This window comes from Cygnus olor, chromosome 1 (assembly GCF_009769625.2).
Source record: "Cygnus olor isolate bCygOlo1 chromosome 1, bCygOlo1.pri.v2, whole genome shotgun sequence".
Taxonomy (NCBI): domain Eukaryota; kingdom Metazoa; phylum Chordata; class Aves; order Anseriformes; family Anatidae; genus Cygnus; species Cygnus olor.
The window spans coordinates 43,476,406-43,493,902 of record NC_049169.1 but is presented as its reverse complement, the minus strand read 5'-3'; the positions used below and the strand labels follow the sequence as shown (position 1 = coordinate 43,493,902).

At 53.5% G+C, this 17,497-nt stretch overlaps 2 protein-coding genes across 2 annotated transcripts; one reads left to right on the top strand and one right to left on the bottom strand.

Moving 5' to 3' along the window:
- Window positions 1-1,115: 1,115 nt before the first annotated feature.
- LOC121068975 (translation initiation factor IF-2-like) lies at window positions 1,116-4,885 on the bottom strand. The gene is made up of 2 exons (XM_040554558.1): window positions 4,430-4,885; window positions 1,116-3,072 (listed from the first exon to the last, which is right to left on the bottom strand). The coding sequence occupies exons 1-2, from the start codon at window positions 4,785-4,787 to the stop codon at window positions 2,861-2,863; spliced, it is 570 nt and encodes a 189-aa protein (XP_040410492.1). The 5' UTR covers window positions 4,788-4,885; the 3' UTR covers window positions 1,116-2,860.
- A 410-nt stretch (window positions 4,886-5,295) lies between these two features.
- CENPM (centromere protein M) lies at window positions 5,296-11,737 on the top strand. Its single transcript, XM_040554545.1, has 6 exons — window positions 5,296-5,408; window positions 5,840-5,919; window positions 7,271-7,369; window positions 8,388-8,467; window positions 9,505-9,596; window positions 10,436-11,737. Exons 1-6 carry the CDS (start codon window positions 5,352-5,354, stop codon window positions 10,559-10,561), a joined length of 534 nt encoding a protein of 177 aa, XP_040410479.1. The 5' UTR covers window positions 5,296-5,351; the 3' UTR covers window positions 10,562-11,737.
- The last annotated feature ends 5,760 nt before the right edge of the window (window positions 11,738-17,497 follow it).

Here is a 17,497-nt window from a genome sequence, read left to right as displayed (position 1 = left end):
ACGCTCGCTCCCTGGCCGCTCTCACCCCCGCCCCGGCGCATTCTTGGCCCCATGCCCCCCGCCAGGCCTGCCCATGGCTGGGAGAGGGGAGGCTGTGCTGTGGGGCAGTCCCACGCCGCGGCCCCACGGCCTGCTTGGCAATGCATCAGTGCTTGTGGGCCTGCTGGCGGGAGCATGGCTCTCGAAAAAAACAAGTGCAATTTAAAAAAAAAAAAAAAAAGATTTTTTGAAATGTTTTCCCTTTCTCTTTCTCTCTTTTTTTTTTTTTTTTTTTTTAATGGCAGATTCCAGTTTAACAATTTCTGGGATCACCACTGTTTCATCAATTGCATAGGCAAGGGGCCCAGGCAGTGCAATTTCTATGCACCGTGCAGAGAAAGAGAAAGAGAAGGAGGAAAAGACCAACCTGGTGCTGCCTGGTGTTTCCAGCACTAAGTGTCTTCTCTAGTGCTTCATGCAGTTTAATTCAGTGTCTGCGACTGTTTCCCTTGAGGTCTCTACAGCTGCACAGGTCTCACAGAGGAGACACGGTCTCAGTTTTCAGCCAGAGTTTGCCTTCAGCGTAATTGTTCCCAGACACCCCGTCAGCGTGCCCAGCACAGGAGGCTTGCCGATGGAGAGCTGCCCTGAGAAACCAAACCACAGAGTGCTCCTTGCTGGCTGCCCTGGGCTGGAGGCAGGCAGCTCTCAGGCGAACAGAATGGAAACAAAGCAGCGGACGCGTGGTTTGCACACACCTTTATCCACTGTGGAGGGCTGGGACACTGCTGACAGTGAAAAACCTGGTGACTGTGGGAAATACCTGACTCAACACTGATTGCATCGGGGCTAAACAGCGTGAAACGTAAGCCACGGGTGGTAAATAAATACTTGATAGTGCAGCCTCATCCTGTTTGGCTGCTGCTTTTTGCTCGGTTTCTACGGCGAGTCCTGGGCAGAACAGAGATGAAATCGGGCAGCACTCACACAGGGGATGCCACGGAGGAGGGAAGAGGTGCCGAGGGTGCGAGCCCCATTGCAGTATGGGCTGCTAGCTCACACCTCCCACCCGGAGCCACAGCTCCTCTCGTATTTACCAGGTTGGTGGCTTTCGCTCTTCTCTTTTGACCCAGCAGTGAAAGTGGGTTTGGGGGTTGCAGAGGGATGGGTTACTCCATCCCCAACCTCTCCGAGCCCCTTTCCCTAGTGCAGAAGTTTTTATTGCTACCCCATTTCTCCGGCTGGGGTCCGGTTGCGTTGCAGCCCTCACTGCGAGCTCTGGCACGGTCAGGGCAAGGTGCTGGAGGCTGTGGCTGTGTTGTATGGGAGGGCAGGGGTGTGAGCTATGCAGCCGAGGGTGGCACCTGGAACCAAGCAGTGCAGTACCTTTCACAGCCCCGAGTCACCAAGGCACAAAAATATGTGGGATTCACCTGTCTGAGGCTGCACCTGCACTTTGAGCCTTTGCTCAACAGGGCAAGTGCAAATTTTGGTGCAGGAGAAATCCCACTCGCTCCACTTTCCTGCTGAGTGAGACTCCCAAGTTAGGGTACTCACATCAAGGTCCCTGGGTTTCGTCTGAACAGAAGGACTCTTGACTTCTCTGGCTTGAAACAGAGACAGAAAACTCCCACCAGTGTGCCTGGGTTTGGTGCGGAAAATAACGGTGGTGCTACTACATTCTGCGGGGATGAGATGGCCCAGAAAGACCCTGGGTATTTACAGGATGTCCTGACTCATGCTTTCCTGAGCCAAAACCCTTAGAGCTAAACATTACCTCTCATCCCCGGAGTATTACCAAACAGCACATCACTCTGATCAGCCCAGTGCCTTCTCCTCATCCCTTGGGACTACAGAAGAAGGAAGGCATGAGGGGAAGGCAGGAGCATGACATGCAGGAGTGAAGTGAATGCCCCACAAAGACCCAGCATCACACCTCTGTGCAGGGTTTTGGTGGAAGTTCAGTCCCGGGGAAGCACGGAAAGTGCAAACAACACAAATGTGGGGTTTTGTGCAAGACCCACATCGTAGGGGTTGGGTCCAGGACAAGGGGCAGCACCGCTGGCCCACGTCGTTGAACGCTGCAGTGTCCCTTGTCAGCCACGAGCAGGTGGAGAACAGTTCACAGCTGGCGTTGGGGTGACAGCTAGGGGACAGTGGCAGCAGGCCTGGTGCCCATCCGCACCTCAGGGCTCTGGGTGCAGGGGACTGAAGAAGCCAGCTCGCAGAAATGTGTCCTGCCGGGCAGATCAGAAGTTCACATGACAAATCTGGCCTTGCCCCTTCGTGGAGAACTGCAGAACAGCCCCGTGTGATGCGGGGCTTGCAGGAACCTCTTCAGCAAAGGTTCAGTGCGAATGTAGAGCACCTGGAAACGTCAGCCTGCGAGCGCTAAGCTCTGAAGTCTCCGTCTCCAACACCCACACAGAAAAGCGGTGTGCCACCAGCACGGAGATCGCTGTGATGAGCTCAGCTGAAGCAACGGACTGGCCTGAAAGCTGCCAAATTAACTTCCCCCCAAAATACCCCTTGGACTTCAGCAGGCTGGTCTAGATTTAACCAGCGACCAGGAGAGAAAGGCTCCCGTAGCCCTGCAGAGACCACCTGAGGTTGTGTCAAGAAGCCAGCAGCCCCAGCTCAGGTGATGATCATGGGACCCTTCATGTGAGTCATGCGTCAGCCTCCCCGAGGAGACACTGTCCATGGCGGGGAGCAGAAGTCCTTGGCTGGAGGACGGGCTACGAGCACGTGGAAAGCCCCGAGCCTGCGGCCTACACAAGCCTAGGGGACAGGGGACAGGCTGTCACCCCACCACCTCCAGCCTTCTGGCACCCGGAGGGGCTCTCCTGGCGGTGCCGAGAGCGAGCCCCTCATGGGGGCATCAGACCTCGGGCACCCCGAAGGCCAGGTTGTCCCGAATCATCAGCGTCTTCCGAAGGTCTCGCTCCATGATCGGCCTCTGCGTCCGCCACTTGTGGGCTTCTTGGAGTCCGGGCTCGAAGTAGTAAATGCAGGCCCCAAAGCCCACCAGGATGAGGATGGAGATCATCAGGTACACAGGCACAAACCAGTCCAGGAAGTGGGGCATGGCTGCTGCAGAAAAGAGGAGAAAGCTCTCATAGCACCCAAAAAGCAGCTCCGCCAGGCTCTGCCATGAGCAGCGGGAACAGCACCCAGCCTCCCCACACCACTTCTCGCCTCCCAGTTCATGCTCCATCGCAATCTTGTGCACCTGGACCCTGTTTTGGCTCCCTTGGGACCTTCGCTGTGTCCCCCATGTCCCAACCCCACCTCGTGCAGGCCATTTGACCATCGCCAGCACGTTCCCCACTGCTGCCCTTTCCCACAACTGGAGCCCTCTGCCAGCAAACGCCTCAAACACAAGGGGTTGCTTTGCCCCACGGCCCCCGCTCGGGAAGGCAAACTCCCTGCAGCATCCCTGCTGGCACAGGGGAGGAAGAAGCAGGGCATTGCTTGCCAACTTACTCCTCACTGTGATTTCTGTGTTGGCGTGGGTTCTGGTTAATTTGGTGCCACAGTAACTAATTTAATTCAGAGCTTGCTGGTTTTTTTTTTCTTTTTTTTTTTTTTTTTTTTTTTGTTTACACCACAGCAATCAATCAATTCAAACGTGCCCAGAAGCATTTGCCTGCTGAATGCCTCCTGCAGCATGAGCCTCCATCCCTGCCTGCACAAAGACCGCCAGCAGGAAGCGCGAGAACGAAGATGACTTTTATTTCTGCCCTCTGAATAACATTTATTTTTTGGGGGGGTTAGATCTGAAATGAGCTGCACTTCTTGCTAACATAGCAAGAAACTGCCAGCATCAGAGGGAAAAAAAATAGATTTCCTCCCACTTACTGGCACAGATGCTGGATGTATATCTGTCCTGCTTGCCTGACAAGGGAGACCTCAGTGGGTTTTGGCTCCTTAACGCAGCAGCCTGGGGAGGAAAACCCGATTTGGACCCCCCCCCCACGTGCAACGGGTGACAGGACAAAAGCCAGCAAGCTCATTTCCTTCCCAAATCTCCCGCTTTTCAAACAGCTGTCATCCAAAAAGCGCCGCAATGAAAAGCAGCCCCACAGAGCCCCCGCTGCATCCTCCCTCCATCCTCCCCAGCTCCACCGCCTCGCGCCCCCATCAAGGGCCAAGCAGGACGAGGTGTCGCTCTGCTCGGGGTGGGGGGGCACAGAGGGAATGAGCAGATTTTGACCTCAGATGCCGAAAAGAGGGAGCTCCGTTTGGGAAGATGTCACCTTCCCGGAGCAGATATCTCTGCAGATACCAAACGCGCGTTAACCCCTGCGGGGCCGGTCAATCTCAGCCCCTCTTTACCCCCCATCTAAGGTCCAGAAGGGGCCCCAGCACCACGCACCTGCCCTGACGAGGGCGATGTGGGGACAAACAGCCCCCGGCCCGCAGCCCCCCGCCCCGGGCACCCCCCTACCTCCTTCCTCGGGCCCAGGCAGTGGGATGCAGCCGCTCCCCCCGGCATCCGCCGCCGCTGCCGGTGCCGGTGCCAAGCGTCCAAGCGTCGCCGCTCCGGGAGAGCGGGGCGGCGGCGAGCGGCGGCGGGAGGCGGGGATAACGGGCGGCCGCTTCCCCCCCGGGGCTCCGGGGGGCTGCCCCCAGCGCAGGCCCGGGGACCCCCCCGAAAACCTCCCCTCCCCGGGGGAGGGACCGCTCCGCCGCCAATGGCAGCCCCGCGGCGGCAGGGCTGGGGAGGCAGCAGCCGTCGTTAGGGCAACGGGCACCGGGTACCGGGGGATGCTCCCAGCGCACCGGGTACCGGGGGATGCTGCCATAACACCGGGTACCGGGGGATGTTCCCAGCGCACCGGGTGCTGGGTACCGGGAGGGATGCTCCGGCTGCCACAGTGAGCCTCAGCTGCTCGGCAGCATGGAAATGGGGACAACCCAGTTCTATTTATTTATCTATTCATTTTTCTATTTATTTATCTATTTATTTATCTATCTATCTATCTATTTGTTTATTTATCTATTTATTTATCTATTTATCTGTTTATTTATTGCGTACACAGGGAAATCTTCGCCGTGACCCAGAAGCGTTACCCAAAAATCGACCGGACTCCCAGCCGTGGCCCGGCCGGCCCCCCTGCCCAGCCCCCTGCAGGGGGTTACGAGGGGCTGCGGGGCCGGCGGAGCCCCCCCTGCGCCACCCGAGCCCCCCCCCCAGGGCCATGCGGGGCAGGGGGCACAGCCCGCGCAGCCCCGTGCCCGCCGCACGTGCGTGGCCACCGAAGCCCCGCCCCCGACCGAGGCCACGCCCCCAGCGCGAGGCCACGCCCCCGCGGGCGACGTCACCGCGGGGGCGGGGCGCGCGGCGGCTTTCGAACGGCGGCGCGGGGATGGCGGCGGTGCGGCCCTTCGACAAGCTGCCGGCGCTCAACTCCGCCGCCTTGCTGGTAGGGCTGCCCCGGTCCCCAGTCCCCGACCCCGAATCCCCAATCCCAACCCCAATCCTAATCCCCGTCCCAATCCCCACCCCAGCCCCGCCGCCACTCCCGTCCCTGCCCCCCCCCCCCCCCCAACAGCGCCAACGGTCGCGCTGGCCACGCCCCCGCCCCGATGGCCACGCCCCGCCCCGATGGCCACGCCCCCGCCCCGATGGCCACGCCCCCGCCCCGATGGCCACGCCCCCGCCCCGATGGCCACGCCACGCCCCGATGGCCACGCCCCCGCCCGATGGCCACGCCCCCGCCCCGATGGCCACGCCCCCCCGCCGCCGCGATAGGCCGCGCCGCGGCCGTATGCAAACGAAGGCCGCGCCCCCCTCGGGGCGGGGGCGGGGGCGGTGGGCGGGGCCGTCCCTGAGCGCGCCGCCTGCCGCCCGCAGCTGGTGGGCGCGGACGGGAGCGCGCAGCAGCGGCTGGCGGAGGCCGTCCTGCGGGAGCGGAAGGAGTTCAAGATCAGCATGTGAGTGCTCGTAGCCGCCCTACGGTAACCGCCCGCCTCTCGCTGCTTATCCCCCAGCCTCTGCTGAGCCCCGCGGTGCCCGAACTGGGTGGCTGCCCCCGGGCGCTTCAGAGAGCGCAGGAGCCGGGACGGAAAAGCTCACGTAGCGCAGCGGGAGAAGTGGCCCTGCGCAGTTTTGGGGGTGTTTTGGGGTTACGCGCCTCGCAAAGGAATGCGTCTCATCTGGCAGGCCTGCCTGGGAGAGGAATCGCAGGTTTCTGCGTCTCTTCCTGCTGGGGAAAAAAAAAAAAAAAAAAAAAGCCTTCGCATGTCTGAAGGCTCCTGACATCATCTGGTGATGTTGGTTTAAATATAGAAATCCAAACCGTGCAGCTTTTTTCCTCTTCAGACAATGAAATCTGGTACTTTCGCTTCGCCACAGCTTCTTCTTAAATTTCTAAGCATGTTGGTGTTAGAGCATATCTTGCTTGTGGCTTCCCTTGGTTTCAGAAGGTTTCTGTCCGCTGGTACCTTCCTCGCTCACCCGAAACAAAGCACCTTTATTCACAGACTGGCAGGCCGAGCTACAAGCCACATATCCATGACAGAAGGAAGCGTTCACTGTAGTCTGTGGCCGCTGGGGAAAGCCAAAATCCTTAAGATTAATCGCTAGAAGCAATACCTTCCAAGAAGACCCAAAGCAGCGCGTCTCTTTTGGCTTCCAGAGACGAAGCGGGTTGGGAAAAGAACAAAAATCCCAGAATTTCAGTCTTTCCAATCTATATTTTGGGCGGTCTTCCAAAAACATGTTATTGACAACTTTCTTCCCTGTGGAAAGCCCAGACACGCGCTACAGATGCCCTTTTTTACACACACCCCCAGTGGAAAAGACACCAAACCCCATAATTCTTCCCACAGGTGTATGGCGGTGTCATTGCTGTGTAGGAGGGCACCTAAACTGGCTGTGCACGTGCAAGCGTTGACACACTTTAACTGTAACTGTCTAGCAAAAGACACAGGTAAAGCGCTGGGGCTCACTTTGTTAGAAAGGTCTGGTAACAAGGAAATACGCTGGCTGTCACATGCCTCTGGGGGGAGACTTTTTCTGAGTTTTGTTACGCTCTGTTAACCTCCCATTATAAATATCTGAGATTAGCAAGTCCATGGCTGCCAGAAGCTATGAATAGGCTTAAGAGATGAGAATCTAACTTTAAAGAATCACTGTGTCTCCTCGGTGCCTAAGAACTCCAAGTTAGCGGGAAGCCAGCTAACTATGCTATATGGTGAACAGCAATGGCGATGTGGTTGTGGTTGTGTGGACGCTCCCTTGCCAAACTATTTGGTTAACCTGGCAAATTTCGTTATCTTTCAGCCACCTTGCAACATCCCTCCCCTTGCCTGCAGAGAGGGATCACCTTCGGCCCAGGATAGATCTGATCGTATTTATTATCGACATCAAGAGCAAGTACAGGTAAAAGGAGGGCAAAAATTTGAGAGGGGAAGCTGATATTCCTTCGTGGATTGATGACTAAATCTACTTATTTATTTATTTGTTTATTTATTTTGTCAGAATCGTGGGATTTTAAACCCAAGACTTGTTGCGGTAGAAGAGCTCGGTGATGCATGTAGTGTTTTTTTTTCCTCTAGCAGTGGACTAGGATTGAACTGCTCTGCCTAGTGATGTGCATCATGTGCTGTAGCAGAGCAGGCAGAATTTCTTCCTGGACAGGGGGTGATCTGAACTGAGCTTTGGAAAGATGCTGTCTGTACAGCCCCGCCATCATTTCTATCTAATTTTAAAGTTCTGTAATATGTTGGCAGCTAAAACGTGCTGGGCAGGGCTACCTAATAACCAGCCCGTGCTGTGCCTGTGTTCCCACGCCACTGGCCAAATGGCAGCAGCACTGCACAAGTCCCCAGGCAGAAAATAAAGGTCTGCAGGGATTGATCTCTCTCCCATCTCATGCTCATCTTTGTAGAAATCATTTTTGTGTTCCCAGGCCGTAAGTAAAGACTTGCTTGGGCACAGAAGTCAGCATTTTCTTACTTACTTAACTTTTGACTGATGATCCTGGACTCTCATTTACCAAAATGACAGGCCCAGCTGCATCCTTACAGCACAGATGGTGCTGCAGAAATGTGTGGGTTGCCTTTGCTGAAAGAGCCTAAGTAGTACTGAAGTCTGGTTGGATGTTAACGAGTTTGGATGCTTAGTGTCCACAAACCTTGGAGGGCACTGTTCAAGCCAAAGTCTTACTGTTGAGTCTCGGGTAGAAGAGATATTTTATGGATTATTAAACAGCTGTGGGTATTTCAGAGGTCTCTGATGCCATGCTTTTAACATAAAGCGTGGTTCTCCCGGCTCTCAGGTGGGCAGATGTTAACATCGTTGGTTTTCCAGCTGCGCTTCTGAACGTTACTCCCTTTGTCCTTGTGCTGTGCTGGTTTTACCTCCCTGTCCAACTGGATTGTCTGTGCTTTTCTGACAGCCTGAAGAATGTTGAAGCTTCGCTAGCTTATGTGGATGCCAGCTTCTTCCTGGGCAAAGTATGCTTCCTTGTCACCGGGGGTACGTAAGGCATCTGCCCTCTCCCTCTCTGAGCAGCACAGCTCACTATTGCTTTCCTTAAAACAAGGCAGTGGCTAAATTTGAAACAAAACAACGGCGGCCAGTGGCTTTATCAAAGCTTTGTTTAAGTTAAATCTGAGCTCATCTACCTGTTCTTGTTTTCTTAGCTAAAATATGGTTCTATTCTTTCGTGCTCACTTGACCTCTACATTTTGATTTTGCCAATCAGGCCTCTCTTGTCTGTCCGTCGCTCCTGAATATGAATTGTGTTATTAATTTTTTTTTTCTGTGCCACTGCAGAAGTCTGTTCTGTCTGCTCTTGCAGATCAGTCTTAATGGTAGTCTCAAGTAGCAGCAAGGAGCATATGATCCTGTGGTAATAAAATGAACCTAAATGGATGAGCTACTAAACTATTAAGTGTAGTTTTAATACAAGACTGGTATCCCTGCTGTGTGCTGTCTGGCCCCATTGTGTCTCTAATATTTCCCTCTGTCTCCTGAGTGGAGAGGATGCTTCCTGCATCACTTCCCTGCTTCAGCTCGGGGGAGCTGGAGGGGCCATCCCATCCTGCTCGGTGTCGGAACAGAGGTGCTGTGTCCCTGGGATTTGGGGGTCAGGAGGCCTAATTTGGGGGTGAGGAAGAACCTTAGTGTTGCCTTGTGGTATGGCTCTCCTGATGGAGGGAAGTCCTTGGAGAAATGAACACCCTGCGATACCCCAGGAGGGCTTCTGATTAACGAGTGGAAGGTTCTGCTCCTGCTGATAGTGTGCTGACGGGTCCCTTATCCCAAATGCTAACATTACAGCACCCAGTAATGTGGCGATACCGTTCCTGCTGTCGATATTATGAAAGACTTCTGTGCTAATTCCACCGCACATCTTGCACCATTCTGTTTGTACTGCTCACTGGTGCCTTACCTTCTACGATGCCCTCAAAATTAGCTGTGGATCATTTTGCAGACGCAGAATTTCTCAGTACTTTTCTTCACTGAGTGATGATTATGGGGCTAGTAATGCAGAAAAACTTTTTCCGTAGTTGGCAGGGTGAATAACTGCGGCATAGAGATGAATGCCATCTGGAAACTGAGAGACGTCTACTGCAGTCCTGTGCTGTTATGTGAGCTGGAGGTAAGATGCCTGTTTGGTGTCGGAAGGGATTTGTAAATTCCACTGCTCTCTGATCCTTAGTAACACCGTTACATTAGCAATAAATACATCTACATATGCTATTGTCACACAAAAGTAGCATCAGAGACCAGACTTTTTACCAGAGCAGGTTCAACAAGTACAGGAGTCTGACTGTCCTTGATATGGGTCTTCTCGATTTTCTGCACCTTCCTCTGCCGCTTCAGAGCCTCAGAAAACCTGGTCTACATTTATGAGAAACTTCTCTGATACGCAAAGCCTTGGTACTCTTGTTCCTTGAAGCATTTTCTCTTCCTGGGAGCCCCTGAGCTCCTTGCTCTGTGATTTTTATTTTTATTTTTATTCTTATTCTTTCTTTCACAATGCTTCTGTTATCTGGGCTTTGTCGCTTCACAGGCTGTTTTGCAGTCTGATACGCTACTCTTCAGACCAAGCAGGTAACTGGAAAAAGCTGGCAGGAGAGTTTGGCATTCAGCAGAGGCACGTCTTACTTTTCCATTTAAGCATCATTCCATCCTCAGGGACCGATTCCCTATCAGCAGATAACATTTGTGCCTTTGGCAGTTCCTCTGTTTGCCCCCCCTCCCCTTTGTCAGCAAATCAGAACTAGTGAGTTTGGGCACTTGAAACTTTCTTGGGGTTTTCAGCTGGCAGAACGCTGCACCTCTTCTAACGTTTGGGGAGTAAATGGATCTCATGGGTGTCCTCTTTATATAGCAGCTCTGAACCATACTTAGCTCTGGTTACAGTTCTTTATCACAGCTAAGCAGTGCTTTTCTTTTTCTGATATTGATTAAATAACTTCTCCGTTTTGTTTCCAGTTGGAAAGGATACAAGCTACCACCGCTCAGCGGCTTCTCCGGATGTTACAGATCTGTGCTGGTCACGTACCAGGAGTTTCTGCCCTGACTTTTGGCTCGCTGATGAGGAGCTCTGCTGATGACTAGCTTCTTGTTGTGAGAATTCGTACCGGTTCATCACTTTTCTTTACTTCCAGGCATTCAAGCTGCTGCTGTTGTTGGAATCACTTTAGGAAGCTTTCTTGCCTGACTTATTACAAGCACTCATGCAGAGCTGTTTATAGTTGCTAGCCTGTCAAAAAAGCTTGATTCCTGTTGAGTGGATAAGGTATAGGTGGTGGGGAGGGAGGATAGTTTGAATTGGGGATCCCTAACTGTTACTACATCTGAGTCCCATTTCATGATGAAGTTTAGATTTCGCCTATTTGCCAGTGGCCAGGAGCTACATGTTTTAGCGAGAGAATATCAAAAATAACAGCCCACTATCCCAAATGCTGTGTGTCATGGTTGAATATCTTAGTTCCAGTAGACCAAAAGTACTAGAGGTGAGGCAGCAGGCTTCTGCTTCCTTGCAATTGGAATACAGTACTTGGGACTAATGCAAAACCTCAGTGCCAGATTTTGTTTCCCCACCAAGAGAATAAAAGGGTGAGGAAGGCTGTCCTGCAGCTTCTAGATAGACTACAGTTGGCAGTTAATGATCCAGCTGTGTGAGCATCTGCCCAGTGAAGGGCTCAGCATTTCCGTGCCTGATACATAATTGGGAAGGAAGGGACTAAAGAAGATAATCTAGCACTTTAGCTTTCTTTTATATCTTTAGAGAAAAAAGACTGTCTCTTAAGCCCAGGATAACGTGATTTGGACAGCTGTGGACTGTTCTGCTGCAAGTCAGTCCCTGCAAACCGAGGAGCAGTTCTCCAGAGAGATCTAACCTCCGAGTCAACAAATGAGGAGGGTTGTAACTCAGAGTGTAGCAGTACTTTGTATTACAGCCCTGACAGGTATGCAACTGAAGGAGAAACATGCAGCTTCTAGTGGATATCAGATCTTTTTCCCAAAGTAAAGAGCTCCAGAGAGCTACAGGACTGCACTTGTCTCTCCAGCGTCCTTAGGGCTGAGGCTCTGTGCTCTGGGGCTAGCCAGAGATGAAACACAGCAAACTGGACTATAGCAGCATACTGAAAACATACGGTGTCGGCTTGGAAACTGGGCTTATACTGAGTATAGTCCCTTAACTAATAGGTTCCCATCAGCAGTAACTCATGCCTTATTCTTACTGTCAGATTTTTTGATTTCTAAGTTAATAAAATGTATAATATTTAATAGCTCTTCGTATGTTCTTTGTTTAGGTGTGTGGTATGGGCTCTAAAACCTACAAACATGTTCCCCCAGCTTGCCCTGGCAGTGAAACTGGTCCTTGCTGGCTTTTTGCATGTTGTTCAGTTCAGTTACTTGCTGGGCTGCAGTCACCGTTTTGGCCACGTGGTGGTGGCAAAAGCTTTCCAAATATCATCCTTCCTGTGAACTGAATTGAACTACCTGCCAGAATATTGTGTTTCTTGAAATACTGGGATGTTGCTTACCCAAAATTGCATGCCAGGTAGAAATGAAGTCTTGAGAGAATCTGCTAAGCTCCCCTTTGGTATAATTTATTGAATCCCTGCTAGTCTGCTTTAACATCCCTAGGTGCAGCGCTCTGGCTGCGTGTGCTGTTTTGCTTAGCCTGTTTCTGACATCTGCCCGTGAGCAGAAAGCAGCACTGCGGGCTTCATCAGCTGTGAGTGTTGGCAGTCCTTGCAAAGACAGCCCAGCAAGGCACAAAGCCTGTCTCCTTGCTCAGAGGACACGCAACGTTGGTTGTCAGCTGGAACAAAGGAGCTGAACCAGTCAGCTGTGTTACGGAGTCCAAAAGGGCCGGACTCTGGCTAAAACCCAGCGGAGAAAGATGTGCAAACACTCATGGCCACGTAGGAAGGACGGAGTCTAGTGCTGCACCGCTGCTACTGCTTGCCACGACTGCGCCACCGGAGAGGGGCAATGGCGCCGAAAGACCGGTTTCTCCGTTGGCTGTGCCGGCTCGGCCTCGCTCTCACTTTGGGTCCCTCAAAATAAAATGAGACCGTGGTTCAGAATAGACTGGTTTCGATTCGCTCTCGACGTGCAGGTGCAGCCTGGGGGAGGGGAGGGGAGGCCTGCGGCACAGAACGAAGAATGAACGAGTCTTTCGTGTCCTCTGCAACTGCTGTAGGGCAGGGAGACTTCCGCCACCTAGGCCACGCTCCGGTTGCCTCTGATAACTACTGGCATCAGCCTCAGGAGTGATTTCTCTGGCTGTGCTTTCTTAACTGGTGAAAATGAAACTTTCTTTGGTTCGCCCGGAACGCAACCCCGGTGTGCTACTGTCCAGCACCTTCAAACCTTGTGGGTTGTTTTCCATTGCTGTGTTAGATACAGAATTTTTCTCCTACCACTTCTAAAGGAGAAAGATGCTGTTTGTGCTGCCGACAGGTGGCTGAATCCTAGCTGGTACAAAATAAAAGCTAGTTCCTTAAGAGCAACATCTCGCTTCACCTTGGGGCAAATATTTTTCTTACTCTTAGGAAAAAGTCTTTAATAGAACTGGCAGGGGAAGTGGAGCGTATCTAAGACTATGACACTGTGTCTCAGGTCCATCATGTTTTACAACCGAAAGTAGTTGGGACACATCTAAAGCTACAGCTACAACTGTGTAAATACCTCTAGGAACTGTCAGCTATTAGTTTAGACAGGACATAACAAAGCAGAGCAGACGAGGCAGCTGAGGATACCTTTCATCTAGATGGGGTAGCCAGCGCTAATGTTTGATAAAGGTCTTGTGAAAGTAGTGTTTGGACTGTGATCAGGCACATGGAGGGCCTGAAGTTGAATTAAGGCTAGTCACTTGGGTTCTGTTGTGTTTGAACATCATGAAAGACCTTGTCCAGCTGGCTAAAATCTAAACTAACAGAAATATTTTGGAGTTTTTTTTCTCTTCATCTCTCTGTGCCTCAGTTCCCTATCTGTTTGGAGATGTACTAAAAGAAATCCCCCTCTCTCTCTGGCAAAAGTACTCAGCTTTGCTGGTTTGACTACTTCAATTTGTGGATGTTTTTGTTTGTCAGCTGTGCATCAGCAAAATTAGTGTGAAAGCAGTTTAATTAGTACAGTAGGACTTATACCAGTAGCACTGAAGTAAGCTTTGGTGAAGCAGTGCTTTTGAGCTGGTGGAGCTGAGTGAAACTAACGGGGGCCCTCCTGCTACAGCAGCGTGACCCACAGGAGCAAGATTTTGTATCCTCACCATGCTAGCCAAGCTGCTTATGGAGGTGCTAAGAGATTTCAGCACAAATCAGCATGGTTAGCATTATCTGTCTGGATTATAGCTCTCTGTTAGCCCAGGTTTTCCAAGAGAAGCTTTTCTTGCTGGCTTTGCAGCACCGGCACTTAAATCAGACCAACTTTTAGGTGCAGCAAGACACGTGGTGTGCCCGGTCTGTACTGTCAGGGGGAGAGCCCGTGTGCTGATACGGGGCCTGGAGTAAATGATCTCTGTCCTGCAACAGCCATCGGAGATAAACCCAGCCCTGGTGATTTGCCTGCCCTCAAGCCTTGAAACTGGTGGTAGAGATCTAGACTCAAGGCCACCCCTAATATTTGCTCTGGCTGAACCTGGATGTCCCCGCTCTTCTGTCTCCCTGGGCAGGCCCAGGCCCCCCGCCATGTCCCCTGCAGGCCAAGTGGTCTCTGTTTCCCACCCGTTCGGTGACCAGCTGTCCTTCACTGCTGGGGAAAGTGATTTGTATGCAAGAGAAAGCAAGGGCTGGCACAGCCCAGAGCCGGAGCAGAAACGCCGGGCTCACTTTGCCTCCGTGGATGTGATTTCTTGCATGGCTCTGGGCACGTGTGTTAAAAGTCACTGTGCCTTGCTGGCACTGCCCGTAAAGCAGGAGCCGTGTCCTCCACGATGGGAGTGAGTTGACATTGGCACCGTGTTTTGGTGTCCTTGGGGTTACAAATCCAGAACAGTGCTCCCCTGATGAGCTGAGGTTGGTGTTTGCTGCAGCTCTGGGGGAAGGTAAAGGGGGGCTTGGTGGGACCCTCCTGAGCTCAGACGTGTCTGCCCCTTGCCACCTGCCCCTGCAGCGGAGAGGCTGACACCAGGCTCCTTTCCTTCTCACAGGGCCTTGCAGCATGGCTGAGTTTTGTTGCGAACTGGGGCAAACCCACCTTCTGAAGCACTGAAATTCCCTGCGCAGCCGAGTTCTCCTTGAGCTGGCTGGGGGGGGAGAAATCAAAGTCTCTGGCTCTCTCTCACCGTTAAATATTAATACGGCGCGGCAATGCTAAGCAGGATGGATCCCCTCGGGCCGGCTTGGATGTGATGAGCCGGAGCGGTGGGATGCGGGGACTTAAGGGGCGATGGGACTTGCCCAGAAGCCCCCACAGCTGAGCAGCGCGGGCTCGTGGCACGCGGGCTGCAGGAGGAGCTGCCACATGCCACGGTGCTGCGGTCCTCCTCGGGCTCACCACATCGCGAGGGGCTTGTGTGACACGTCTAGCCCTGCAAGCAGCCCTGGAAGGAGCTGTGGATGTCCCCCTGCCCCGTCGTGTCCTTGGCAGGCGGAAGTCAGCGGTGTGTGAAGGAGCCCGTGCTTTACATACGTGCGCCTCCCCACCGCCGGCCCAGGTGCAGCTGCGGGCTGGGCACGAGAGCCCCGGGGGCTCTGCACGTCACAGGAAGGAGCACTGAGGTGGGGTGAGGATGAAAACAAAGCGAGAAGCCGCCTCCCCTTGGGAAACAGGGCCCCCGCTGTGGTGCGGGGGCTGCTGTGTCCTCTGTCGTCCGCATCCTCCCACTATCACCTCCGTGCCGCAGTGAGCTGTGCCCAGGGAGCTGAAGCACCGCGCTCGAGGGCGGGTGGTTTGAGTGCAGGAGCCAGGCAGAAGCGTTGTGGTGAGCGCTGGCAATGCCTAAAAAGCCCAGATTGTTGAACACACCGCAGAGGCTCCCCCCGATTTTTGGCAATTTGGTGTATTTTCCTTTCCTTTCCATGCCCTCAGGTACTGACTGAGGCTGGGGGACCTGTGAGACACTCGTTATCGGCAGCAGTCAGCTCACAGCTCTCTCCACCCTTTGTGCTGGCTGCTTGTCCCGATGTCACAGCAGTGTTGGCATCGCCCCAGCACGAACGTACACGGTTGTTTTCCCCTGCCCTGTTCCTTCTTCTAACTCGCGCAGAGCTGACAGATGTGGAGCCCGCGCTGCGTTCAGCTGGGCTCCGACTGTAACTACCTGTGGCTCTTGCTGCAGCCGAGAACCTCTCTTCGCAGCCATGTGCCAGCGTTGCCTAACTAATCCTCGCCCTCCCCACGACTCGGGGCCTCTTGCTGCTGTGCTGAGCAGCGGATCAAAGGCTTCAGAGCTGGTGAAGCTCTGCGAACAGCATGGCGTTTCCTTGTATGAGTGTACCAGCAGCCTTCGCCTCGCTTTGCAGAGAGCAATTTTACTACCTGGTGCTCTGTCTTAATCTCTTCCATCCCCTGGTTCCCATGTTGTAACCTGACGTGCCCGTCCTGAGCAGTTCTCCCTCCTGTTTTCTGCTCCCGGGGAAACGGAGCGGAGCTGCTTGTGTGCAGCTGTTGCATAATGCTGACCTACTTTGAAGACGGGTTGGTGGGCTGCGTAGCGTTTGTCCTGGTCGGGGTAACCCCTCCGGGGCGTCACGTCCCATGCTCTGGGCTCGCGCTTTCCCCAGCCCCGCTGCACGTGGGCTCTCACCTGCGCCAGGCTGCTCCCCACGCGGTTTGGCTTAGCTCAGCCACTGCATGGGACTAATACATAGTGATGGTGTCCTATAAATTATAGAGTCGGTACGTTCGCCATCTGCTCTGCGCTGAAAGCTGAGCGTGATTGAGACCTTCCCCCCTTCCCAAAGCTCGGCTCGATTGCCGGGCTGAGCGTGCGGCTCTCCTCTGAGTGCTTCTGATCTAATCAGGTAAGGAGGGAGGTTCGTAAGCAAGCTGCGATGTTCCTGCACCCTAAGTGAGAGCCGAAGCACTGGCCAGCATCGTAGTGCCAGGAGGATGTGAGTAAAAAGTGAATCTGATTTCATGCTAATTAGGTTCTAAACAGAGTGAATGCTGATTGCGGTGGTCATATCAAAGAATCAAAATAGTAATGCAAAGAGCAAAGGAAACCCCAGAGTGATTCATATGAGAAGGGGAAATAAAGAGAGCCATGGGGGAAGAAGGAGTTTGAGGGGGACTAAATTGCTCTGCTTACCCAAAAGCAGAGGGGATTTGAATCAGATTATCCTCATTAGATGTCTCTTTAAAGCATCATCAAGCGAAATGAATGGTCCGGGGGAGAGCTTGCAGGCATGGTGTCTGCGATTATCACCAGGGATTTACAGTCCTGGTTATCTAGCTCAGAGACAAGATGATTAGAGGGCTAAAAAGCTGTATCTGTCCTCATCCTCTGCATTTTGGGAGGAGGGGGGAGGATGCTGTATGGCTGCATGGTTCTTATAAGCCCACACCCTGTGGCAATTGATCCCTGTGTTGCTGGGGGTACTGGCTCGGGTGGGGAGCACAAGATACGAGCGCAGAACCATGAAAGGCAGCCGGGCACTGGTGCTGCTATCTGGAGAGGGAGGAGAGGGGATGCTGTCAGCTGGAGCCTCGCGGCCGGCCGTGCGGCGGTGACAAGCTCGCTGCTGCGGGGCCCGTTTCAGTGCGGCGGCCGCTCGCTTCCCTGCCTCTCATCCCGGGCTCATGCCCAAACACGTGCGGCTCTCTCCTCTCGCAGCGCAGCAGCTCATGGCAGCGCTGTGGGGCTGAAACCAGCTTGAGTTTGGCATCTGACCGTCCTGCAGCCCGCAGCCAATGCCGCCGTGCTGCGCCGGCTCAGCAGCTCACGGGTGACGGGGCAGCAGCCAAAACCAAAGATGCTGGCAGGGGTCTGGGAGGCCATCCTTGTACCTACCCAAAGATAAGTGTCCATGTGTGGCGGGACCCTGATGCACCCTGCCAGCAAATCAGTTCCCTGGGCAAACATCATTTCTT